Source organism: Hippocampus comes, unplaced genomic scaffold, assembly GCF_001891065.2.
Source record: "Hippocampus comes isolate QL1 unplaced genomic scaffold, H_comes_QL1_v1.1 scaffold359, whole genome shotgun sequence".
Taxonomy (NCBI): Eukaryota; Metazoa; Chordata; class Actinopteri; order Syngnathiformes; family Syngnathidae; genus Hippocampus; species Hippocampus comes.
Window position 1 is genome coordinate 291,065 of NW_017806274.1, and position 25,090 is coordinate 316,154.

Consider the following 25,090-nt stretch of genomic DNA (forward strand, 5'->3'; position numbering starts at 1 on the left):
AAGACTACGTGGCCCTTAAGCTATAAAACACTAAATCAGAACCACACATACCTGTCAACTTTTCGGAGTGCCAACCTGTGTAAAAAACCCCACGAAATATGAATATTTGTTTCCTTGTAGAACTTGTTTGTATACTACCGAAGTATGCAATGAATACTCTGCTGTTTTCAACTAGGAACCACGTGATTTACTGGAAAGTTACCGGAAATGAAAGCATAAGAGTAGACTAGCACCATTCTGGGCAAAAGCAAACGGAACTACCTGTTAGGGGGAAAAAAACGGAACTTTTCAGAATCCGTATGATTTGTGCGATATGGCCATATACGTAAGATTCACCACAAAATCCGTATGAACTATGGCTAAACCGTATGAGTTGACCGGTATGACCACAGTGCAAAGTCTTCGGCATATCGTCACAGCACAAAAGTTAGGTGCATCCAAATTGGACATTGTCATTCAACCCTTTTTCATTTTTTAAATAAAACTGCTGCCTGTTTTTCAGGCAAATCTATGTTTTGGTAAATGTATTTACAAAAATGTCTTCAATATTGTATTTTTTTTTTTTGTGTTTTGGTTTTTGCGGAATGTTTATCAGCCTTTTTTGGGGGGGAGTTATAATTATCATTCTTCATATAATCATTATTACTGTCTGAGGATATCATAACCATAACAATGAGACATAAACAAATGCAAATAAAGAGTAACGTTTTGAAAAACAACGTGCCAGTGAAAGGGAAGTGTAGTGTACTATCTTGACGGCACTTGGTGTCTTTGGGACGTTGCTGCGTACATACCCACGATCGGGGTGCAGACTTTAAGCTTGCATGTCTGCCTCAATTAATTATTACATTGGAAACACCTCGTGGCATTAACAGGGACGATGGGGCGTTCACACATTTCACCAAACTACACGACAGCCATTTTAAAATTTTACTTGCCATAGTATTTTTTTTTGATAGCATCTCGATAGCAATGGAGCTAATGCTGGTAGATTAGCACAGTTTTGCGAGGCCCGGACGGACGACAGCGGAGGACAACCATGAGACTTTTAAGGTTTCTGCGGAGCAGCGTGTCCATAGGGAGAGACATAGACTACTATTCCAAATTCTCGCCCTCCCCTTTGTCCATGAAGCAATTTCTGGATTTTGGTAAGACGTGAAAACGTCACGTAAACTGGCGACCAACCTTTACATTGGAGGTCCTCGGTTTACGACCCAATTGCACTTCCAAGTGTGGCGACGAATTTGTACGTCAATCGGAACGCGTTGTTTTCTCTTAATGCAGTAGTAACGTCGTAGTTACCGTAAATGTTTGTATGAAAAAGACGTACTTCACGGATATGAGCCAATCATGCAAAAATCTTGGGCCACTTTCTTTTAACCTCAAAATGTCAACGTAAATTTAGGATATACATATACAGTATCAGTCAGTATTGGTTAGTTTCTTCGCCGGGCGTTAAACATTTAACGTATTGACTTATCAACCTGGAAAACAGATGTTTCTGAAGTGCCGAATACAGTGGCCAGCGGGGGTAATAATATGTGTCGTCCCCCTTTCAACCCAGGTTCAGAAAATGCTTGTGAGAAAACGTCCTTCGCCTTCCTCAGGCAGGAGTTGCCTGTGAGGCTGGCAAACATCATGAAGGAGATCAACTTGTTGCCAGATAACTTACTAAGAACGCCATCCGTGCGCCTGGTACAGAGCTGGTATGCGCATTTACGTTCAATTTGTCAAATCAGTTACATTGTCTTGAAAAAAATTGAAACATTTTGGATTTATGTCTCTGTGGTAATGTAAATGTAATTAGGTTTTCTAATTACATTTTCTACGTACAGGTATGTTCAAAGTCTCCAGGAGATCCTCGAGTTCAAAGACAAAAATGCAGACGATGAGAAAGTGACATATGAGTATGTTTTCATTTCACGGACTTTCAATTCTCCCCACAACTCGCCGTGTCCGTTGTAACATGGGCTTCCGCCGTCAGTTTCACAGATGCGGTGATCAATATCCGAAATCGTCACAATGACGTCATCCCGACAATGGCGCAGGGGCTGGTGGAGTACAAGGAGACGCACGGTACCGACCCGGTGGTTAGCCAGAACGTACAGTACTTCCTGGACCGGTTCTACATGAGCAGGATCTCCATCCGTATGCTGCTCAACCAGCACAGTGAGCATTGATTATTAATCAATTTGAATATAAAAAAATATGCTGGAATATTGCTGCTGAGACTGTACAATTTGTCTCTGACCCAAATTTCACCAACAACACAAGTCGACATTTTAATCACGGATGCCTTGACGTGTTCATAAATGTATTTTGATGCTGATTAAAAAATGTTATTTGTCCTTGCACATCAGGGATTTTTTTTTAGATAGTTTTGATTTTTTTTTTTTTTTTAAGTTTGACCCATGATATGTGCGTTCCCAGCGCTCCTCTTTGGTGGCAAGGTGAAAGTTAATCCAGCTCACCCCAAACATATCGGCAGCATTGACCCACACTGTAGAGTGAGTGAGGTTGTAAAAGGTGAGCACAATTCATTGGGGGGGGGTAAAAAAATCGTTCTTAATGTTTGGAGCTGCTTTCACTTTAGTACTGATACGTATTTTCCCTTTTAGATGCCTATGAAAATGCAAGAAACCTTTGTGACAGATATTACATGAACTCTCCGGAGCTTATACTGGAGGAGTACAATGGTAACTATAAAAACCCCAAAAAAATTAGTGGTTCATGTCAGTCTTTGATATTGATGATCTGTGGTTGTCCTGACAGTCAAAGATAAGGAGAAACCCATCACCATGGTCTACGTCCCATCACACTTGTACCACATGGTGTTTGAATTATTCAAGGTAGGTCCTGCTTCGTGAACGGCGCTCGTTGCCAAAGGTTTAGCCGAACACGTCTCTCGCGTTTCCACATCTCCGTGACCTGTTCTTTGTGTAGAATGCCATGCGAGCCACCATGGAGCTGTACGGAGACACCACGGATCATCCTCCAATTCGTGTTCAGGTCGGTTTGGGAACTGAAGATCTGACAGTTAAGGTGAGTGGGCAATGGACATCATCGGTCTCTGCGTCTCAGGAGTCACTTTTTGAGGACATACGGTTAGGAGGAAAAAAAAAAGAATCAAATGCATCCCCCTAACGATAAAAAGGCCGGGCACCGTGCTCAGAAATCGTAAAACGGCATCGTTGTTTCAAACAGGTGAGCGATCGCGGAGGAGGCGTTCCCCTGCGTAAGATCGACAGGCTCTTCACGTACACGTACTCCACTGCTCCGCGACCGAGCATCGACGGGTCCCAGGCTCCTCCTCTGGTGGGTCATCTCGATGTCCAATCAAGGGTCGGAAAGTGGCTGTACGGTTTTTGATTGGAAGGGCTTGATGTAACTGGAATCTCAACACTTTCTCATTAATTAGGTTGAATGATGTGGCATAATGAAGGTTTGGCGCTAGGTCATGAACCGATTTGTACGTACATGAATCAGAGGACCCAAATTGAGTTGGCAAATAAATGCACACGTTTCGGTTGGGACACACTCCGCATTCATATGAACAGAGACGTTTGCAGAGACGCAGTTGCATCTTCATGTTCATTTGACAGGATGGACTTTGAAGCACCTTCTGTCACTAATGCATGCAGTCAAACAGCCACAAGAGGGCGCCAGTGACTGATAAGAGGGCCAAGCTCAAACCCAGTGACGCGATACTGTACCTTGAAATAAGGCCTGTACTGTACAGTGATCCCTCGCTTATCGCGGTTAATGGGGACCAGAACCCCCGCAAAAGAGGAAAATCCACGAAGTATGTTGCTCTATGTGACTCGCCGTTGTTTTGTTGACTTTCGCTGCCTCTCGCGGCATTTTCGCTCGTTTTTTTTTTTTTTTTTTAAATGAATAATTTTGAAAAATCCGCGAGAAACTGAATCTGCAATAAGTGAATCGCGAAGTAGTGAGGGATCACTGTATTGGCCCGATACCGATTAGGCTCAGGACATGTTTTGACAAAAGGGACATTTCAACTCAAGCACTTGTTTCCATGCAGGCCGGTTATGGATATGGCTTACCCATCTCTCGACTTTACGCCCGCTACTTCCAAGGAGACCTGAAACTGTACTCTCTGGAGGGCTACGGGACTGACGCGGTCATCTACATCCGGGTAAAGTTCTCCATTCGCCTTCGCGACTCCCGAACGAGGGGCGAGTCGGAGGCGTGACCCGGCTCCTTCCTCCTCAGGCGCTGTCCACCGAGTCCATCGAGAGGCTCCCGGTGTACAACAAGTCGGCGTGGAAACACTACAAGACGATACACGAGGCCGACGACTGGTGCGTCCCGAGCCGAGAGCCCAAGGATATGACGACGTTTCGGCGGTTCTAGAAGTGAGACCAATGCCATTCCAAGTGTCGTCGTCGGTTGTGCATCTTTCCAAGTTTCTCAGTACACTATTTCGATACGTGGGGTGTGATCCATTTCACGGAGGGCCTATGTGAAAGTAGGTCGGTTTGGTTGGCGTGGTTACGCTCACGTTTTTTGAAAAAGCAATTTTCCGATTCAACTCGGTTTTCGTGAAACCCCGTCACATTAAGTCGATCAAATTGACGTTGAAATGGCTTGGAAGCCTTTTGAGTATTTATTTGATATCGAGTAAGTATCGCTGATATCAAAATAAAGTAGTACACGGACCTCAAGCTGGATCTCAAGGATATCGAACAAACACTCAAACCGGTTTTCCGTAAGTTTGTGTGTCAAATGTGCAATGTCAGATTTTAGGAGTTACTGTCATGTAATACGAGAACATGTTTTTAGGATTTTTCTGTTTAATTTTTTTTTGTTTTTAATCTCGTATGGGGACTATTTTAGTGTTTTTAAAATGTTTGTGGTTACATATTTCGGGCAACAAACAAATCTCTTCAGCGTGTTACGATGGTTACGTGGTTGCAGAGATTCCCGTTATTGTTCATCGTCACTTTGTATGTTTTTGCGTTACCCATGTGTCACCTTTCCATGGAATACGTTTCATTTTCATCACCGGGTTACAAAATGCTGATAAAAAGCATGTTTTTAAATCAACGTTAATGTCTTAGAAGAAGTCCATTTGCTTCTGCCAGTTTCGTACTGTAGATTTTGTTTCCACTGTTTAATCAGAGCAATGGCGTTTTTTCCATCTGTTCTCGTTCTGAGGTTGCCAACAAAACTTTAGAACCTAACAAAAGGGGGGGCTGGGGGGGAGAACAGTTCTAAAGTTTTGGCGAAAAATAAACTTTAGTCTGAGCTGCTGTAAACAAATGGGATCCATGCATTTTACTTTTCAAAATCACAGGTAATAAACTGCAGATTTTCATTCAGAGCAGCGAAAGTTAATTTTAATAGAAAAGCTTATTTGACACAAAGCCGCAGAGGCACTCAAATTCTTGACTTTATTTTGTTTTTTGAACTACTGTACAGAGAGCGTCATTTGGCAGTACATTCTGAATGACAAAGGACACTTTCCACGATGAGCTGCTTCGGGAGTTTAGGGGCCCTTGGTAGTTTACGATTGTTAATCGCGATCTCGCCGAGGCAAATCAGGAAACAATACTGTTTGAAATGTGTTTTATTGATTGTGTTTGTACCAAGAAGAGTTTCTCCGATTCCGAAAAATGAAAAGTTGGGTGAGGAACAGTCATCATTCCGACAGTCCTTATCCTAGGTACGTGTTTACCGTCCAGCGGACCTTGATCGCATTTTTTTCAAATTTTGTTTTTTTCCATGAACCTTTATAAGCCCAACTCAACATTTACACATCGAGGGACCCGGCCTAACTATTCTACTTAGTAGAAAACATGAGATACTATAAAAACGAACTAGTATATTTCAGTGAAAAAGTAAATGCAGATATTGGCGCATGTATCAAACGGATTTTATACATTTAAAATCTTGTCATTCATGGAAGCCTCAAAGACAAAATAGTGCTTTTCGACTTCACTGTACAATACAAAGCGTTGTACATAAAACAGCAACGTTATACTCGCAAAAAAATAGCACTACACGTTGGACTTCCATAAAAAAAAAATGTGCATGATATCATACTTTATAATGATCACTCGTAGCTTTATAGTGGTTAAAAAAAAAAGTTTGGAGGCTTTCTTGCCACACACGCACAACGTTGAGGTTTTATGATTTAAAAAAAAAAAAAAAAGATTTTGAGTTAGTGTTATAATGCTACAGGAAGATCAGGCGCTGAAGTATGAAAAAAAATTTAAAAAATCATAAGTGGCACCGTTGTCCGCTCAGCGTGGGCACTTGACGGTGTGAGACGACATCATCAACATCTTTTTCTTGGGAGCTGCCTGGACTGGTTTCAGCAGACCGAGTCGGTATTGATGGGTAGCCGTCCACTTCGGCGGATCTCCTTCTCTCGTTTCTCTCGCTGCTTTTCCAGCTTCTCCTGGGCCTTGCGCATTTCCTTCAGCTTTTTCTTGATGGTGGAACGGTCGCTCTGACTGGACACCCCGAGCGCCTGAAGGAATCGGAATCGGATGAACTTGCGGTTTGGTGCCAAGGCAAAAATTACATGAGTAGATAAAAAGAACGATTGGTAGATCATTCATCTCAGGGGTGGGTAAACGTTTGTGTTCGAGGGCCATGTTTGATTTTTTTTAAAGGTACGGATGGGTCAGGCCTCTTTTTTTTAAATAATAATTAAATATCACAAATAATGCAAAATATGACTTAAGCAAGGCAGGGAACCCAAACGGCCGCAAGATGGCAGTGTCGAGCAAGGCAATGGCTGATGAAGCCCTAGCACGGTTGCATGCTCCCCTCACGACAATATTCGGATTCAGGAATTTGCACCTTTAACTTGTCGCTGTCCAGCTGCAGAAGTTGCTGCCCGTCGACTCCCTTGGCGGTAAATTCAGCCGTGTACTGGTCCATGTTCATGCCCATTAACCAGTGACACACCTGTTGACCGGTCCAGTCAGCGACGGGACGGTTTTGCCACTGATATTCCTTCCCCGCGGCCACTGGCTCATCATCCAGAGTCTACAAAGAGACAAAAGGTAATTTGGTCAGATTTAAATCAAATCACATCGAAGTTGAGTGCTCGACAGGAAGTTCTGGAATCCTTCCATGAGTGTGATGTGTGATTCCAGGAGGGTGGGATGAGTGCCGATGTCATGCATGAGGTGCAAAAAAAAAAAAAAGGATGCCAGTTGAAACCAAGATAGAATTTGGTTTCGAAACGGTAGAAGACGAGTGCCACAAAACAAAACCACCACACATGCTCCTAAGACTACATGCTCCATGCTAGCTAGCTGACCTACTCGTGTGCTAACGACAGTGAGATCGCACTGACATTCAAAGACGCAGTTAACGTGACTGTTTTTTTTTTTGTTTTTTTTTTTGGGGGGGGGGGGTCCACCAGAACAAAGAGATGCTTAAACACCAGTAAGCAGTCAGCCAAGCAGTCACATTGTCCCGTGGTCCAGCAATGTCAAAAAGAACAGAACGTGAAGCGCTAGTTCATGGCACACAACAAAAGCTAGGTTGACACTTGCATTAGCCAAACAAAACGGCTTTGAGACACACACACACACACACACACACACACACACACACAGAGTTCTCTTCTATTTCCTCTCTATTCAGGGTTTAATGCCAGCTGTGTGGGGGGAGGGGCCCGAAAGAGCATGCTTTGCCAGTGTCCCCTTTCAGCCCCCATCAAGGCGTCCCACACAGCTTTTGTGACCGCGCAACAAGGATAGCACTCACCTCGCTGGAAGAGAAGATTAAAGTGTGTGAGCGCCCAGACAGATTGGGTTCAGTGACTAACCCAGAGATGTCTGAAGCGGGACCGGCGGGGTTACAATCATCTATGACTGACAAACTCTGGTGGGACAAGCGGAGAACAAAGGAACGCATTTACAACACAAAACACATCAACAGTTCGTACGCCGGCTCAAAGCTATGGGCGGAAAGCACAGTGCGACGACTTCATCATCATCATCATGGCGACAAGATTGGAGCGTGGAGGCAAGACGGGTCACTCAGTCCTAGGGCTGAACCGCTTGCCTTTATTTTAACATAAGTCTCACCTATTAGAGCAAAAGCTTGATGTATAATCAAATGGATATCTTTTCTTGTGATACAGATGAGTGTATCGCATTTCACAGATTTATTTATTTTTCTTCCAAAAACCGTTCAGCCCTACTCAGCACTCAATCATTTTTCAGCTACATGAATCGAGTTCAGGTTAAGTTCTAGAAATTGCTCTGCCACCAAAACTACGTCAACTTCTAAACTATGTCTAAGAGACCAAATACAAGTGGGGTCAATATCATTCAAGTGCCTTTGGCGTCCTTCTCGGAACCGCCGTCGTCATGACACTAATAAAACTCTTGAGATCTTATTACAAGCGGCCAGACACTTCATTTTATTTATGTTATTTTTTTTTTATTGGATGTACGTCATTTTGGTGGTCCACCCTTGTCATTGTGGGGTAAAAAAAAAAAAAACAAAAACCCTCACTGTCTAATTGCATGAGGAATACATTTTTACACTTGTGCTTCATCATTTTCCTCCACTCTGCCGTAGAGCAAAATCAGCTGATTACAAAACCTTTCGGTTATTCTAAATGCTAACATTAGCCAAAAATGTTTAAAAGCACGCGCATGTCGCTGTTTGTATGGACAGTCTGCTTGCAGTTAACTTAATTTTAATTCTTAAAAAAAAAAAAAAAAAAATGGGCGTGAGAATTACTTCACAGGCGTTTCTAACGTTAAAACATACTACAGTACTGAATACAACCAAGAGGAAATCCAAAGAAAAACCTCAACGGTTTTTTTTTAAGCTATGAATGTGGAAGTCTCAAAGGCACTCGATGGTGATATTGACTCAGGTATGGGGTAATGTTAGGTTGAGTTTCTTGGAACAGATATTGAACTATTTTGTCACCCCTCCAAAAAAATCCAAAACAAAACAAAAAAAAAACTGAGCTGCCTCCACTGCAAGCAAGGCCCAGAATCTTTTTTGGGGGTGGGGGGACTGGAGCAAATCTTGAAATGCAACGATTGCCGTCACATTATTGGATGAGCCGACAATGAGAAGAAAGGAGCGTTAGCCCGGAGCGCCGATGCGGATTTGGAACTGGGAGTCGCGGCTTGGAGTTTGAAGCGGATTACGTGGGACAGGAGAAGTGAACTATAAAACACTTTTCGTCAATGGACGCTACAGCTTCGTGTTTGCTTTCAAAACTTAGCTTGTAGCAGACGTGTGCACATTTTCAGCATGACGTCTCTGATCCACCGGTGAAAGGACACTTTGATCCTCTCCTCTTTCATCTATAACTGCTTCAGACAACAAAGTGTATGCAGAAAAGTGGTGAAGATTGCACGACTGTCTTGTGTCCTATGTGTTGTGTTGTTTTTATTTTGACTTCAAAATGGCGCCGCGAGAGTGGCTGTCTTTCCAGCAGCTCCTATATTTTGCTGTTCTACTTCTTCCTTTCATAACTTTGCTGCTGTGAATTGGGAATTTCTCCATTGCGAGACTAATAAAGGTTTTCTTATCTTATCTTATCTTATCTTATCTTATGTACGTCATTCTGGTGGTCCACCCTTGTCATTGTGGGGTAAAAAAAAAAAAACAAAAACCCTCACTGTCTAATTGCATGAGGAATACATTTTTACACTTGTGCTTCATCATTTTCCTCCACTCTGCCGTAGAGCAAAATCAGCTGATTACAAAACCTTTTGGTTATTCTAAATGCTAACATTAGCCAAAAATGTTTAAAAGCACGCGCATGTCGCTGTTTGTATGGACAGTCTGCTTGCAGTTAACTTAATTTTAATTCTTAAAAAAAAAAAAAAATGGGCGTGAGAATTACTTCACAGGCGTTTCTAACGTTAAAACATACTACAGTACTGAATACAACCAAGAGGAAATCCAAAGAAAAACCTCAACCGTGGTTTTTTTTTAAGCTATGAATGTGGAAGTCTCAAAGGCACTCGATGGTGATATTGACTCAGGTATGGGGTAATGTTAGGTTGAGTTTCTTGGAACAGATATTGAACTATTTTGTCACCCCTCCAAAAAAATCCAAAACAAAACAAAAAAAACTGTGAGCTGCCTCCACTGCAAGCAAGACCCAGAATCTTTTTTGGGGGTGGGGGGGCTGGAGCAAATCTTGAAATTCAACAATTGCCGTCACACTACCACATACCCATGACTAGGAAAGTAGTAATACAGTCGGCGAGGTCAAGGAAAGTCAGCACTAGATTTGTTAGTCGCGCTCTAATGAGTCGAAAAAAAAAAAAGTGTAGGGGGGGTGGGGCATACTGTACCAAATCTAATGAGCGACTGAATAAAGACGACCAGGAGAGATTTGTCTGTTTGAAGGAAAACATGGTTGGTTCAGTCAGACGTGTAAATGGATGAAACTTGCTGTTACAGAGCTCGCCTTGGTTTCATGAAAAATGTGACGGAAACACTTGTCAAAGCGTACTGTGTGTGTGTGTGTGTGTGTGTGTGTTTGTGTGTGTGAATTTATGAGCGAGTGAGCGTGATGTGCGAGAGACAGCGAGAAAGACGGCCAGTAATTTGACTCAAGCCGTTTGAAGCGTTCCCCTTTTGCAACTGAGTGAAAAGTCACCCCGTTTTTTTTTTCCCCTGCTAAGCTCTCCGCGATGGCCAACATGTGGATCCACTTTTAGTAGCTTTTGCATAATGCAGCGTTATTTGGATACCGGGTCGGTAAGAGCAGATGTTTTGGAAGTGCGTACTCGTATTGCCCTTCACGATGACGGTGGTGTGTTTGAAACCGGAAAAGGGATCAAGATTTTGGCTTGGCTGCTGTTTTGTTAAGTTGAAATTCACGACATGAGAAAATAGTCCGCCGCATTAACTCTGCGATGGGTACAAATACTGCGCTTTGGGGGAGGGGGGGGTGGTGGTGGTGGTGGTGGTGGTGTGAGAATCAAAGCTCAATACCTTGTTCTTGCGATCCTGGCTCGGCTCGGTGCCGTCAGCGTAGTAGGGCAAGCTGCTGCTGGAGGAAGACGGCTCCCTGTCTCGGTCTTTCTCTTTGTCTCCGAACCAAGAGAAGGGCATACAGGTTGGGATGGAGGTCAAGGAATCTGCAGGCGACAGGTTCCCGCCGGATTCTTCCAGTAACTCTGCCGACCCCCTACACATAAGCGGGGGGGGGATGAGAGATGAGAGAAGGGTTCCCCGACAAACATTCATCAATATCATATGCTGGACCAGAACGATGGAAACTGGCGCTGATTTTAAACACCATCCGCAGTTTCATGAGGTGTTACTCTCCGAATGCACGTTGACTGAATCTGTACCGAAAATGTCTCCCCAACGTTGAAGAATATAGAAATGAAATTGCCCCTCTGTAGGAAAATGTCAGTCAGGTTGTTCCTTTTCTTGAGAGCTAAATATTTACATTCTGCACCGGGAACAAAGAGTGAGATGCTTCCTTTTGTCACAGAATGAGCCTCTGGTGTCCCGATTTACATTCCGTGATGTCATTCGGACGGGTGGAAGTATCATAAAATGTCTCTTCTGGAATGGGATTAAACATGCGATGATGTCAGAAAGAATGAATACCTGCTGTCCAGAGACATTCTCATCGCCTCCTTGTCGTGTTTTCTTCCTTTGCCGCCCGACTTCCGCAGGCCCCTGGCACGCACGGACGCCATTGACCAATTAGATTTTGGATTAGGAAATGCAGAGTGTGGACGATGATTGTCACATAAATGTTGAGGAATTGTAGGAAAACATACCCAAAGTCAGGAAATCGTCTTTTGGGTTTTGTAGCCGATGAGGGTTCATTTAATTCATCTGCCAAGAAAAAAAAAATACAATAAAATAAATTCCCACGTCAACCAGCAACATAGCGACACAAACCTTTTGCTGTCCTTCATACCTTTGAGCACTTTTTCCTTGACTTTGGACTCTCTCTTTTTGACATTTTGCATGCTTCCAGAAGGGGTTACTGGCGCCGTGATGTCGTTTTGAGGGGACAAAGAAAGACCCCCGCTGCTTTCAATACTGCCCCCGTGCGATGGCGATAAAGACGGGCTGTTGGAGAGCTCAGCCTTGGCCTTGGGCTCCTCTTTTGTCTCATCCGTGTGTTCGTTCTCGGGATAGAAGACGGGCACCGGCAGCGACAAGCTCTCCTGGATGGAGCTTCTTCGGGTAGGTTCCTGCTCCTCCCAGTCATCTTCCTCCTCCGTTTCCTGTCGGGACAATGTCGGGTTATGTTGCAAGCACAATGCAAGGAAGAGCAGATATAAATCTTTGGATCGACGGACAGATTCTTGTAAAGAACAGGAGGTGCATATTCTCGCCAAACTTTCAATTGAACCCGTTTGAAGGATTTCATTCGCTCCCTCATAAAAATGTCGAGATCGCATTGTGCTCAGGTCGCATTCGGACATGACCGAGGGTACTCGTGGCCCACCTGTGAGCGGCTCGGGGAAACGGCGAGACTCTCCTTCAGTTTGCTTCGAGAGGGACGCTGACGTTTGGCCTTCTGGGCCAGCAGGCCTTTCGCTTTGTGCGCACTGGTGTCCAACAGCTCCGTCTCGGGGACCAGCTCGTGCCAGTCTTCCTCTGCGGAAGAATGAAACTTCTTATTCTTTGAATGGAATCCATTCTGAAATGTCACCGTATTCCAGTTACCCCTTGTACCTGCGAGTGAGTCCACCGATTTGTTATCCGGGACTGCGGCTTGGAAGCTGAGGCGATCTTCGGCTGAGTTCTGGAGATCTACGCCCGAAGTTCCTCCAGACTCCAGGACAACTATCTGGAGACAAACGCCACCAAGTATGAATATAAATTTAGCTAGTCGGTTTCATGTACTGCGTAAACATGTTTTCAAGCTTGTGTGTGTGTGTGTGTGTGTGTGTGTGTGTGTGTGTGTGTGTGTGTGTGTGTGTGTAATTTCTTACCCTATTCTGCAAGCTCTCCAGCTTTTCTTTGTACAACTTTTCTTTTTCATCGATACTCTTCTTCAGCTCTTCCTCTTTCTTCACAAAGTCGATTTCTCTGAAGAAGACGACGCAGTTAAAATGAAATTTCGAAAAGTGTCGCGTTGAATTCAACGTCACAAAGCGGAAATATGTGTGAGCGATACATACAGTGGGTGAACGAGGAAAAAACTATTTCTATTGCGCACAAGTTTCCTTCAGAAACAAGTCACTTCACGCAAAAAAAAATTCTATATATATATATATATATATATATATATATAAAATCAAAAAAGTCATCATGCCGACCGAGCTTTGCTTTCTATTTCTGAAAAATGTGTGCATATGTTGGTCCGTCGCTACATTGCAGTTCCCTATACTGCAGATTTTTTTTCCAGCACAATCTTTCTGAATATATAAAAAAAAGAAATCATTGGATTTTACTAAAGGCGAGGCCTTCATTTGCACAAACAAATTTTTTGGAAATAAAATCCAGCACGTCTACGACCCTCGTGAGGATAAAGCGGCTCGTGAAATGGATCAAACGCTACCGGCAGATGATTTAATTTCTGTCAAATGAAAAGGAGAAATGGCAGAAACGATGTGGAAACAAATACCGCGAGTCGTTTGACTCCCCAGAAAAATCTGACTGCAAAGTGAAAAGCGGAAAAGGACATCATCTCCTGATGGGGTTTGAAATGCTTCACTGCTGCATTGTTGGTTTGCAAAAAAAAAAAAAGGGCTCAACTGTTTTAAGTATGAGGATAACTAGCCTTATAGCTTTAATGATTTGTGAATCATAAATCACTGAAGTCCAGTTTCCTCCAGATGACAAAAGTAAGATGAGTGTTTGGGGAGGGTCATTCATTTTTTTCGACGCAGCCAGAAACTAATTGGCCATACAAAACCACTTGCAGGTCAATCAACGAGAAATGAGAAATTCCGTCGCTTCAAGATGTTGGGTTTGTCTTTTCCAAATGTCAAAAAAAAAAAAAAAAAAAAAAGAAAAGAACAAGCCAACCCGTGGGACATCTCAACACGAACTCACTTCTGCTGATAGTCTTTGAGAAGCTTCTTGGCTTTGTTGTACTTCTTGTCCAACGTCTCATACTGGGTTTGGGTTTCCGCGAGCTGCTCGTTGATTGTCTTGCACAGAGCCTGAGTTTCCAGCCAATAACTTTCCAACTTGAGGATTTTCTCAGTGCTGTCCTCAAACTTTTGCTCCAGCGCAGACTCTCTGGCTTCCCACAGCGATTTGTCCTCTTCGGATTCCCGAAGCTGTGCGGACAACATACGAATGTGTTACTTAAAAGCGACGCATTCTTTCATGACCAATATTTCATTTTTTTTTTTTTTTGTCAATCATGCTACGTATTAGCGTACAACGCTGCAACAAAAGAATGCCAAACTACTCGTTTTCAGTCCAGAGTGTCAACCAGTGCTTCTTGATTTGACTTGTTTACCTTTTCCTTCAGTTGATTAATTTCGGCTGCTGCAATGCTGTGTTTAAGCTGCAGCTATGGGAGCAGAGAATTACATTGGACGCGATGATTAGGATATGCAATCATTGAACGGCGAAAAAAAAACAAACAAACAAATGTTGATCTTCATTTGGAATAACATTCCGGTAGAAATGTGGGTAAGGTGTACCTCTTTAAATTTGAAGGCCATCTGAGAGCTGTCCATATTAGTCGGCATAAACAAAGCCTCGGAATCGGGCAGCTCAAATACCTCGACTTTACGCCCCGGAGAAAAATTGGAGCCGAGAATCCTCTCATTCACTGCGTCGTCGTCCTCAAAGCGCTCCTCCTGAAATACGAGATCACGCATGGCATCACACACGGCAAACAAGAACACACCCTACGGGCCTCCGGGGAACATGCTCTGCATGTGTCAACAACACTCCCAGCGGCACAGTTCACCACAGTCCGGAAGTAAATTCTGGAACGATATCCAAACATCGGCAGGGTGGCACACAGAAGGCTTACCCGGAGCTCCGTTGCACGTTTGCAGCAAGTCCATAGTCTCAACCGCATCGACGAAACACTTTTCTGTCACACGTTGAGCATGAAACGTGTTTTTTTTTTCCCCCCCCTCAACATTATGCTGCATTCATTGATCAACCAGTACAAATGACCGGAGTTGCACTTATAAAGGTCGATGCCTTGTGCTTGCCTGATCCCCAGAAAGCAAACATTCCACAAGTTGGGCAGACGGTCGGCAGCTGAGTGAACACCTTGAAAACCGGGCTTGCGCTTACGCAGCTGCTCCTTTCCTCATTCGCCACAAAGTGACTGGATTTCGCAGGAGGAATACGGATGAAATCGGCTTTCTACGGATTCCGACGAGCTGACTCACCTCCTCTGTGGAATGTTCATAAGGATCATCCAGGTGATGCTGCCGCTGCTGCTGCTGCTCTTGGTGATGGTGGTTCCGCTCCTGCTCGAGTGTCTCACTGATGAGGCGGGCCACCTCGCTCTGTGTCCCCGGCTTTTCCCGACCAATCAGAAACCTGGTTGCGACAAGGTGGTAATATCGTGAAGATACCTTCCACGTCATTGTTTCGTTCCACACGGAATCGGTAGATTTGGAACATAGGCCGGACGGGGGGGGGGGGCTAACCTCACGGTGCCTTTGGTGTTCTTGAGAACTGTTGCCGCAAACAGTTGGGTGACACCCACCAGACTGACGCCATCCACCTCCACGATCTGGTCATTCACCTGAATCCTAAAACAGAAAAGACGGGCAATGAAAATATGCTTGCGCAGCAAAGAGAGGAACCGCGCTCAAAACAATTATGAGCATGCACAGTACGAAAAGGCCCAGGAAACACAGGAAGTGAGATTATTTTTGTTTGCTTCCTTGAGAGGCTATAAATAGAAGTGGTTATTTGTGTTTTATGGGTCTCAAGGCCCCGACTTAAAAGTAATAACTGAGCTGTGAGGTCATCCAAGCATGATGCTGGAGACACAACGTGAACATTTTGACCCACCGTCCATCTTTCTCAGCTGCTCCCTGCTCTGTTATGGTTTTTACGAAAATGCCGAGCTTCTCCAGTCCCTGGTCAGCTCCCACTCCCATTCCGATGATGCTGATGCCGAGGCCGTTGTCCCCTAGACGCAAACAAATCGCAAAAGTTTTGTTGAAAAAAGGTTGCGTACGAAGTCCCGCATGCAGGTAGGCCTAATTTTAAATGCACAAAGCTTCGACACGATGAGAAGCATTCGCACTCTGCGATGATGATTACCGTATTTTCCGCACACAAAAAGGCGCACCTAATAGCCTTCCATTTTCTTAAACGCTCACAGCGCGCCTTAAAATTCGATGCGCCTTGTGTACGGTCATTACGGTAATATTTCGACTCCCAAAATGGCTCCTTGCTCGAGACATGCCGACAACGCAGAGTTCAAACTTAAGGCGATCGATTGAACACGAAAATAGAGCAGCGGCAAGAGAGTTCAACGTTAACGAGTCAATGTGATAACTTGCTGTTGGTTAAGTGAACCGTGTCGCTGCTTTGTGAAATACATTTTACTAACATCTGATCGTTCTGTTGGCGTTTCCTTGAGCGTAGCTCCATCTAGTGGATGCATTGTAGATTGCGTCTTATAATGCGGTGCGCCCAATGTATGAAAAAAAAGGACAAAATAGGCCATTCGTTGAAGGTGCGCCCCATAATCCAGTGCGCCTTTTAGTGTGGAAAATACGGTGTGTTTGGAAAATGGAATTTGATGGATCTGGCAACATTTTAGCTCAAAAATGGAAAGTTTCCACCCCGAGCTTCGCTGAGCAGCTTCAAGTAAAAACTACTCCTGAAATGGCCTCGTCGTCGATGACTCAAAGCCAATTTGCTTCGGTGTCACTGCGATCACCTTTCTCAATTTCCACCGGGAAGACATCCATCTTCTCCACTCGCTTCTCCAGCTCATATTCAGCAGACGCCGAAACGGGGTCCACGTCATCATTGCGCCGATCGTATTCCTCATTGGAGAAGGTACTGAAGACCTGCGAGGGGGCAACACATACGCCGCTTACAAATGACACGAAACGGCCGCCCGATCTTGGAGACGTTTTCACAATGCGCACGTGATGACGTGTGCGTGTGCAAATCTTATCACGGCTATGAAAAGTCGCCATCTCTAGAGCAGAGGGCTCCGCGCATTCCAAAGATAAGCATGAAATGAATCTGATCATAGTTTCTAATAAGCGCTGTGCCTTTCAGCCAGGCCCCCGTAAAGCTCCGACAGGGCCCCTTCGGCTTTTTTTTTTTTTTTGGTGGTTAGAATTATAAGTCTACACACTCCGCAGTATGGCAGAACGCTCGCAAAGGGGAGAAAGTAGGACACAGCTGGGGCGAGCTAAGAAGCGGATATCGTAGGGAATCAATTCTCCAAGACAAGTGTTAGCGCTGTCTTATCCCAAAAAGAAAAAGTGAGTAGTCAGGGGGGGGGGAATATTCCACACTCTCCATCCAAATGGGCAAGTGCTGCACACTAGCTTCGATATTATAGCAATCAGATGTGTTGATTTAGAAATTCGATAGCAATTCTGTGTTGTTAATATTTTGCGGGGGGGCGGGGGGGGGGTGTATAAAAGTTAACGGAACATTTGACGTTATCTGGGCTTTATATCATGTTAAAGTCATTCCTTCTGGGAGGATTCTACCTGACGGGCACAAAAAAAATAACAAATAATACAATAAATAAGCAACCCAGGAAAAAGATCGATTGATCAATTGAAATGGCTAAAATTCAAAATATTGAAGATGAAATATTGGGGAAAAAATGCGTTGGCTTGATTGTATTTATGTATGGAACTGAAATCTTGTGTCAGTGAACTTCGGATCGTCTGGCGGTCAAGTAGTGGCCCTGGATTCAAGTTATTAAAACGAGCATTGAATTCAAGATGCTGAAGAAACCTCTGGCGAAAGGTCATATTGGTAACGGACAGAGGTCAGCTTTTCGCTTAGCCCTTCACACCGATGTCCTCATGGCTCATCATTGATCCCTTCACTAAGCACTGAGGCCTGCCACCGTTTTCTATTGATATTAAAATCAACTGTGAGTGATGAGATCAAAACCTTAACCACAAAAAAAAAAAAAAAAAAAAACAATTTTGTATTGACCGCATTGTCATCCACCAAATTTATGAGTGTGGTTAACTTAATTTAAAAAGTAGCATGACAACTTGACATAATCATGCAAAAAAAAAAAAAACTCTCTGACCTGATATCTTCATTGGCTTGCCAAGACTTGAACGATCAGCCTCGACTAGTTTTCACCTTACAGCATGAAGCAGCAGAGCGGTGGATTCTAATACATTTCTTTGTCACCCAAATAAAGTTCAAATAGGGGTCATGAGACAGTCAGGCTACCTCTGCATTTCTTCCAAAACTCCACCCAGCAGGGTGCCACAACTGCCAGCCATTTGTCGTCACCTCAAATGCGGATGCACGCACAAAACCGTACCCTAAAATTATAACCGCCGCCCATCTTTGCCTCACAGAAAGCAAACGAGAGAAAAATAGGTGGGCTGACCACGGGGCGGAGAAGCCGCTCATCGAAGCAGAACACAACTTATCAAAGTCCCGTCAGCTGTAAGAGCTCACGCTATAACCCAGACGTGGCAGCCCGGTGCGGAACACAGCATAATTAAGGGAAAAAAAAAAAGTACACTCCATACTCTTGGTTAATTGATGCTCGAGGTAAAGCGCGAAAAGGTGGAAAACAAAAAGACCAGCGCGCCATCACAGGGTCACATTTTCAAAAGAATTGTCAACTTGAGCAGGCTCAACGGGTTTGCTTATAATCAGCTTTTGTCTCAAAGAGTTTGCCGGAGTTCACGTGTAAGACGCTCATATTTGTCTCTCATCAAAACATCAAACAGGTCCGCTCAAATTTGGATGCAATGAATCCCTAAAACCTTACCTAAGAGACTTTGATGAATAACCGTTTCCTCATACCCGACAATACCTCGAGTACACACGCAAAAGAGCATATAAAATCCCAGCGGGCCAATACGAATAGCCGCGTGCTGCCATAACGCTTCAGTCTTTATCCCCTGTGCTGCTGACTGCGTTAATCAATCAATAACTTGGGGACGGTTTTTCAAAGTCAGGCCGCAAAAACTGCAGTCGCGTACAAACCGCTACACTAAACAAATACGTTCCGCTCTGAGAAGCTCTCTTGCAATACGGGCGAACTTTGAACCCCAGATTTAACGCGGGGAGAAATTCAGCACATTATTTTTCCCGATCAAACAGAATGTTTGTACGATACAGAAAAAAATGTCGACAGGTTTGACATGACATTGACATGTTGATTTCTCTGATTCATAAGTGACCGATAAACTTTTGCCTCGACGGTGGGTATCATTTTCGGATATCTTAAAAATACACCGCACGTAAATTACTACTAATCCCATCCGTTCACAAAACAATTCTTTCTTTGACTGGTAAGAGGACTTGGGTTACGCTGGGACCTAATCCTGCTTTGGGACACAACCAGAACGCAACTCCTTCCTGCCAGTGAGTGGGCTTGCTCAGCTTCACAGGCTTGCACGAGCACGAATTTGCTCACTTTTTCCTTTCCCAACTTGTGAACCTGGCCCGAGGGAACGAGACCGGGTAAACAATGTTATGTTCAATGCAACTTGGGGCAACTTGTCAGACTCGCATGGGTAGACCTCAAAATGGATCCATCTCCATAAGTAGTCACAAATCAAACGGCCCCTGACGACAAAAGATGTGCAGTAACCAACATTTTCCTTTCACTAACTTTTTTTTTTTTTTTTTTGCTGTCGTCATAATCCTGCCAAGCTGCGGGTTTCCAGAGCGCATGTGTCAGTTTTGTGACGTAGGAATGATCAACCAAAAATCAAGCTTGCAAAAGACAGCTTAAAAACTTTGTCAGTGACATCCCTTTGCACGAAGTTCTCTGGCGTTCTGGAGCTTGGGCGAAGTTCAAAATCTAGCTAACTGTTGTCGATTTAAAAAAAAAAAAAAAAAAAAAAGCGATCAACTATGTCGCTGCTTGCAAAACTTTTGTTTGTGTGCCCTCCAGTGGGTCAGCCTCTCATCCTCTCTCCCAGGACCCCCTGCCAGGACGACTGAGAAAGTGGAGAATCCACACCCAGAGATAACAGCACATTTTAAGGCCTGGATAAACAAAATGTTCACAGCCGCGTTGGATTGCATGACAATTATTTCTTTTTCCCCTTGTTTGATAAAAAATGCCGATTAGGAAACATAAATGGGGGGAGTGGGGGTGCTGTGACAATAACAAAACAGATTACACCCAATGGAAATGTGCACATAAATTCTCCGACGAGCGTGAATACGCAAGTATGAAAAAGCAGTTGTGGTACAATTAAAAACTCGCCAACCCGTTCCCTGGATAGTCCACTCGTCAGAATTTCAGATGAGCAGTCATTCTAATTTGTAAGTCAATGAAAAAATAGTTGTAGCGTGTTGAGTGACTTGTGCATAAATGTGCTCATGATTGTTTCCTTAACGTGTGTTCGATAAAGCGATTGAACGTGCAACGGCAGTTGGCTTGATCCTTGACGACGTGCGGAGGCATTGCAATATGTCCTATCTTGCGATGCTAGGTTATATTAAACGGACCAACAAAAATACGTTGGAGATCGTCGTCGTGCCGTTGTGGCACATGTTGCATTTACGACAAGGAAAATGATGCGAAACTTTGGACAGCGTCTCTCTTTAACAGCCTCTTTCCTGTTACCTTGCCGCCATCACACGCCAACTTTGATTTTGCTTCAAGCTTCTTATCCAAACAAACCATTTTGATTTTTTTTTTTCAATTAATCATTGCAGTCCAAGTGAAAAAAAAAAATCCCACTCAGACAATTATTGGTGTCAAATATAAATTGAGCGATGTTTTAGGCACACAATGATTACGCAGTCTGTCAGCAACATCAAATGTGTTCTTACCAGAATGGGATCTGTGGAAAACTTGATTTTCCTCTTAGGTGGCGATCCCTCTTCATCAGACAGTCCTGGGACCTCATAACAGTCATCATACTCCCTGTACATTTCCTCCTCCTCCTCATTTTCGTCTTCTTCCTCCTCCTCCTCTTCTTCTTCTTCTTCTTCCAGGAGGACCTGGTCTACATCCTTGTCATCCACAAAGGCTGCATTCTCGATCCCATAAACCGGGGCTCCGTTCACGACCATCTTTTGACCCTGCGCCCCAAGCTCCCCGTCCTCACGCTCATCCTCTTTGTCCGTATGCCGCGCTTTGATTCCACGTTGTCCGTCGCCATCTAAGACAGAGTCCGCCGCTTTCGTTTTGGCCGAGCCCCTCGCCGCGGTGTGATCGGGAGAGTTCGTATTCCGTTTTTCTGCTTGACATTTATTCATTTGAGCATCTGATAGGCATTTGTCTCTTTGCGTAACAAACACGTTGTCTTCGACATCCTCATCCTCATTTTCCTCGCTCCCCGAAGATTCGTTCTGAACCACGACAAGCTCAGCCCGAACCACGCCCGCTCCTTTGGAGTCGATTGACGAGGTCTTGCCGGTTGTCTTTTGCCTGGTCGGGCCTTTCATTGAACTGTTGTTACTTTTGGCCTTCTCGGTGGATGCGGGGGCCGAATTACAAGGCTTGCTTTTATCCCCAACAACAGATGTCTGACACAGTCCATCCGCGGATGATGAGTGTCGCTTGGAGCCACGGCTAACTGGGCTCGTCGGCTCTGGTGACAGGCGTTTGGGAGCGGCATCGGTTGTGGGAAAAATTGATTTGTGAGCTGCGTGAGTCACTGGGAATCCAGATTTAAGTCCACTACTTGACCCCGAGGATGCGTTCACGGCACATGTTGCATTCGACGTGGTCTTGTTCGCGCCATCAGCTCCAGGTGAAGCGTTAGCGGCTTCTTTAACAGAAGTGGCTTTGTGTGAGCTGCCTTTTGTTGGAGGGCTGTGGAGTGAGTGTTCACTCATACCGTCTGATTTCACAGTCATTGTCCCCACTTTGGCAGCTGCTCCGTTGTTATGCTCTGAGTCAGGCCCAGCCATAAAATTCTCCAACCGTTTTGACATGGGCCCTGCGTTTAGTGACACTCTAGGCACATTCTTTTTTTCATGATCAGCTTCCGGTCGACATTTAACTCCCGATGTGGAAGAGTGCTCGGGTTTGAAAGTCTCCGAAGATCCCGATGCTCTCCGTGCGGTTTTCCCCTCATCAGACGCACTTCCGAGAGACAGACGGTTGACTACTCTGTTTGGTGAGTGCTTGTCAACAGCAGGCTGCTCGGCGATGCCCCTCTCAAATATTTTCCTAGTCACGGAAAACTTCTCTGCCAAAGCCACTTTGTCGATCTCCACATCCTCCCCTTTGGGAGTTTTATCTAAATTGAGAGATTCTGGGCTTGTCAGGCTGTTGAAGTTAACTCTATGTGAGCCGACTGGAACTTGTTGCTTTGGTGGAGTCACCTGGGGGACATCAGACTTCAAAGCTGCTTTCACATCTTGCTGTTGCTCCTCTTGCTGCTGGCCGTCCATCTGAAGGAATATGTTCTTGATCTTGTTAACCCTGGTACCAAAGGGCCTCCCCCGGGAGTCCTCACGGCCGTCGCTGGATCCATTTGCATATGCCTTGGCAGCACCTTCTGATTTTGAGCCATCAAAGGAGCATTTGATAGCATGGAAGTCAGACTTGTATGCATTTCTGTGGGGGGAGGCGCTCCTCAGGGTCCTCTCACTTCCTTTACTTTCTGCTTGGATCATGTTGGCGTGGTTTTTTTTTTTTTCTCTTTCCTGACTTTCAATTCAAAAGATACTTGGCGGTGAATTAATCCTTCACCTCAACACAGCCATGTCATGGGTCCGCCGGAGCTTTTTTCGACTAAACACACATGGCGAGGGCATCTGAGGAGGGGGAAATATAAAGTTAGGTACTTTAACAGTGTAACATTTATAGAGAAAATACCAATTCTGAATTTACCTTTTGGTACATAAAATATCACTGAGTGTTTAACATCTTGCGGAATGTGACTTTTTTTTGTCTTGTTAAGACTACTTTTTTCTGTTTTATGAAACTGCCGTCGTCTTTGTTTTTAAATGGAATGACAAATAAACACCTTGAATCATGTACAGTGATCCCTCGCTATTTCGCGGTTTGTTTATCGCGGCTTCAGTGCATCTCGGATTTTTTTTAAACATAAAAAAAAATTGTTCAGAATTTTTTTTATATACATGGAGTACAGTACTGTATATGTTGCTGTATGTGACTCGCTGTTGTTTTGCAGCTTCTCGCAGACCATTTGCGGACTTAAAAAATGTTTGTTTTTTTCACCTGTATATGCTAATTGGTCGCTACTTCGCGGATTTTCGTTTATCGCGGCTGGTTTTGGTCCCCATTAACCGCGATAAACGAGGGATTACTGTATTTACTATTTTTCTGTTGTGTATCTTCCGTTGAGCATGTTCAAAAACATTTTTTTTGATGTTGTGTATGTTCTTGGTTGGTTTTGTGAGACACTTCAGTACAAAAGACGATCGATAAATACTTGTGATAAATACCGTGAGTAAAAAAAAAAAAAAAAAACAGCGGAAATGATGTCTCGAACTCCCCGAGAAGGCGCACAATTCTCCGATTAATATGCGAGATGTGTTTTTCTACTGACAAATCGAATAAAATATTCCCGAAAGCGTCTCGTAATATTGGGTCACATTAGGCAATCGTTAACTATCGGTGCATTTTTGGGCTAACTTGCGAAGCCTTTTGTCACTTTGGTTAGCTTTGTGCGAATCGATTGTTATCTGCTGCAGAAGCTAAAGTCCTAACTTTGCAAGCAACAACTTTATCCATTAGTCGTCAAACTCGTTTTGATGGTAGTAATAAATGTAGACGTGTAAGTTTCTGGGCCACTCGTTCAAAGCAGCGCCAATGTATCCGACGCTCATTGAACAAGTCACGAAGAGTGTGCGTGTACATGCGTGTGTAGTTTCCACCACGAACATTCACAAAAAAAAAAAAAAGGGCAAAACCGAATCCGTAGAAAGACAAACGAACCGAAACAACTCTCACCTCCGACCCGCTTCATGGCGTGAGGCGCCGAAAGCTCGCCCACGACGTCACCGTTTAACCGTGTCAAAGTTGTCCCTTCTTCTCCCAGCTCAGCGCCATCATTCCCCGAAACGTCGCCCTGCCTCCTCGCTCTCCCAGCAGACCTGCCGGCGGGATCGCGTGCTCGTACGCACGGGGGTGGCGGTGGTGACGCTGGCGGGGTAAGGGAGTGCCTCGGGAGCGCGCGCGCATTCCAGGACAGAACCCGCTACTACTCGACTGTACTCTGCCTGCTTAGGTCCACCTTCCAACTCTCTTTTCTCTACGGAAACACGACGACTTGCCACACAAGGCGTGGGCAGTTGCTTTTTTTTTTTAACTGTCCGTACAAGACCCCCCCCCCCCCACCACCATCAGAGGAGTAGGAAAGTACTGTACCCAAGTACAGATAGTTGTGTAAAAAGTTAAACTACTGTGGTGCAAGTAAACTTACTGATCCATTTTGATAACTTTGCTCACAAAATAGTTTCCCCCCCCTTTAGTAACTTCAAGAAAGTAGCCTACTGAGACTCTCTTCGAAAGTAAAAGGACTGATAACCTACTTGTGTGTGTGTGTGTGTGGGGGGGGTTGCTCAATCACTCATCCTTTGTTTTTTTGTTGAATGGATTTCTGATCAAAAGATGAAGATCAGACAAAAGTTCAGAATTTTATTTCAGGCTTTTTTTACATCAAGATGTGCTAAACAACTCGGAACAGAGCATATTTTGTTTGAAGCCACTTTTCAAATGAGCAAAAATATTAAATTAATCTGAGGAGAGTAACATTTTATAACCTTTGTACTTGCAATAGTGAAATCAAGCCTGCCACCCGTTGAGTTGATCAGACTGTCTCATTCTTCATTTGAAATGTTTTTCCAGGCCTCTACTGCAGCCTCTTCCAGTTCTTGTATGTTTCTGGGGGTTTCTCCCTTTCGTCTCCTCTTCAGAAGGTGAAAGACATGCCCAATATGGTTCAAATATGGTGAGTGACTTGGCCAGTCTCATACCATCTGCTTTTTTCACCTGCTAAAGTCCCTTGTTGTGTTTGCAGTGTGCTTTGGGTCA

The 25,090-nt window shown here is 44.3% G+C and overlaps 2 protein-coding genes across 6 annotated transcripts; one reads left to right on the top strand and one right to left on the bottom strand.

Annotated features, from left to right (window-relative positions):
- Window positions 1-733: 733 nt before the first annotated feature.
- pdk1 (pyruvate dehydrogenase kinase, isozyme 1) lies at window positions 734-5,342 on the top strand. Its single transcript, XM_019857587.1, has 11 exons — window positions 734-1,148; window positions 1,565-1,706; window positions 1,836-1,907; window positions 1,985-2,169; window positions 2,431-2,526; window positions 2,619-2,696; window positions 2,773-2,849; window positions 2,944-3,042; window positions 3,205-3,315; window positions 4,043-4,156; window positions 4,234-5,342. Exons 1-11 carry the CDS (start codon window positions 1,040-1,042, stop codon window positions 4,372-4,374), a joined length of 1,224 nt encoding a protein of 407 aa, XP_019713146.1. The 5' UTR covers window positions 734-1,039; the 3' UTR covers window positions 4,375-5,342.
- Window positions 5,343-5,429: 87 nt separating this feature from the next.
- On the bottom strand, window positions 5,430-24,275 carry ppp1r9ala (protein phosphatase 1 regulatory subunit 9A-like A). 5 transcript variants are annotated; one of them, XM_019857578.1, is made up of 20 exons: window positions 24,008-24,272; window positions 20,908-22,845; window positions 16,829-16,961; window positions 15,949-16,069; window positions 15,579-15,683; window positions 15,315-15,468; window positions 14,607-14,765; window positions 14,420-14,473; window positions 14,005-14,234; window positions 12,939-13,035; window positions 12,679-12,793; window positions 12,449-12,600; window positions 11,912-12,224; window positions 11,769-11,826; window positions 11,593-11,664; window positions 10,966-11,161; window positions 10,320-10,364; window positions 7,750-7,866; window positions 6,832-7,020; window positions 5,430-6,496 (listed from the first exon to the last, which is right to left on the bottom strand). In XM_019857578.1, exons 2-20 carry the CDS (start codon window positions 22,702-22,704, stop codon window positions 6,338-6,340), a joined length of 4,266 nt encoding a protein of 1,421 aa, XP_019713137.1. In that variant the 5' UTR covers window positions 22,705-22,845; window positions 24,008-24,272; the 3' UTR covers window positions 5,430-6,337. The 5 variants fall into 5 exon arrangements, with proteins under 5 accessions (XP_019713137.1, XP_019713139.1, XP_019713138.1 ...); XM_019857580.1 differs by lacking the exon at window positions 7,750-7,866; XM_019857579.1 differs by lacking the exon at window positions 10,320-10,364 and having other exon boundaries at window positions 24,008-24,271.
- Between the last annotated feature and the right edge of the window lie 815 nt (window positions 24,276-25,090).

Bases quoted from the DNA above. Each gene is read 5' to 3' on its own strand.
- pdk1 (XM_019857587.1), top strand. From the start codon at position 1,040: ATGAGACTTTTAAGGTTTCTGCGGAGCAGCGTGTCCATAGGGAGAGAC. The intron at 2,170-2,430 runs GTGAGCATTGAT...GTGCGTTCCCAG, and splicing joins TATGCTGCTCAACCAGCACA to CGCTCCTCTTTGGTGGCAAG. The intron at 4,157-4,233 runs GTAAAGTTCTCC...CTTCCTCCTCAG, and splicing joins ACGCGGTCATCTACATCCGG to GCGCTGTCCACCGAGTCCAT.
- ppp1r9ala (XM_019857578.1), bottom strand. From the start codon at position 22,704: ATGATCCAAGCAGAAAGTAAAGGAAGTGAGAGGACCCTGAGGAGCGCC. The intron at 12,794-12,938 runs GTAAGAAATTAC...GTTTGTCTCCAG, and splicing joins TGGAGAGCTTGCAGAATAGG to ATAGTTGTCCTGGAGTCTGG. The intron at 11,827-11,911 runs GTATGAAGGACA...TTTTCTTGGCAG, and splicing joins CAAGGAAAAAGTGCTCAAAG to ATGAATTAAATGAACCCTCA.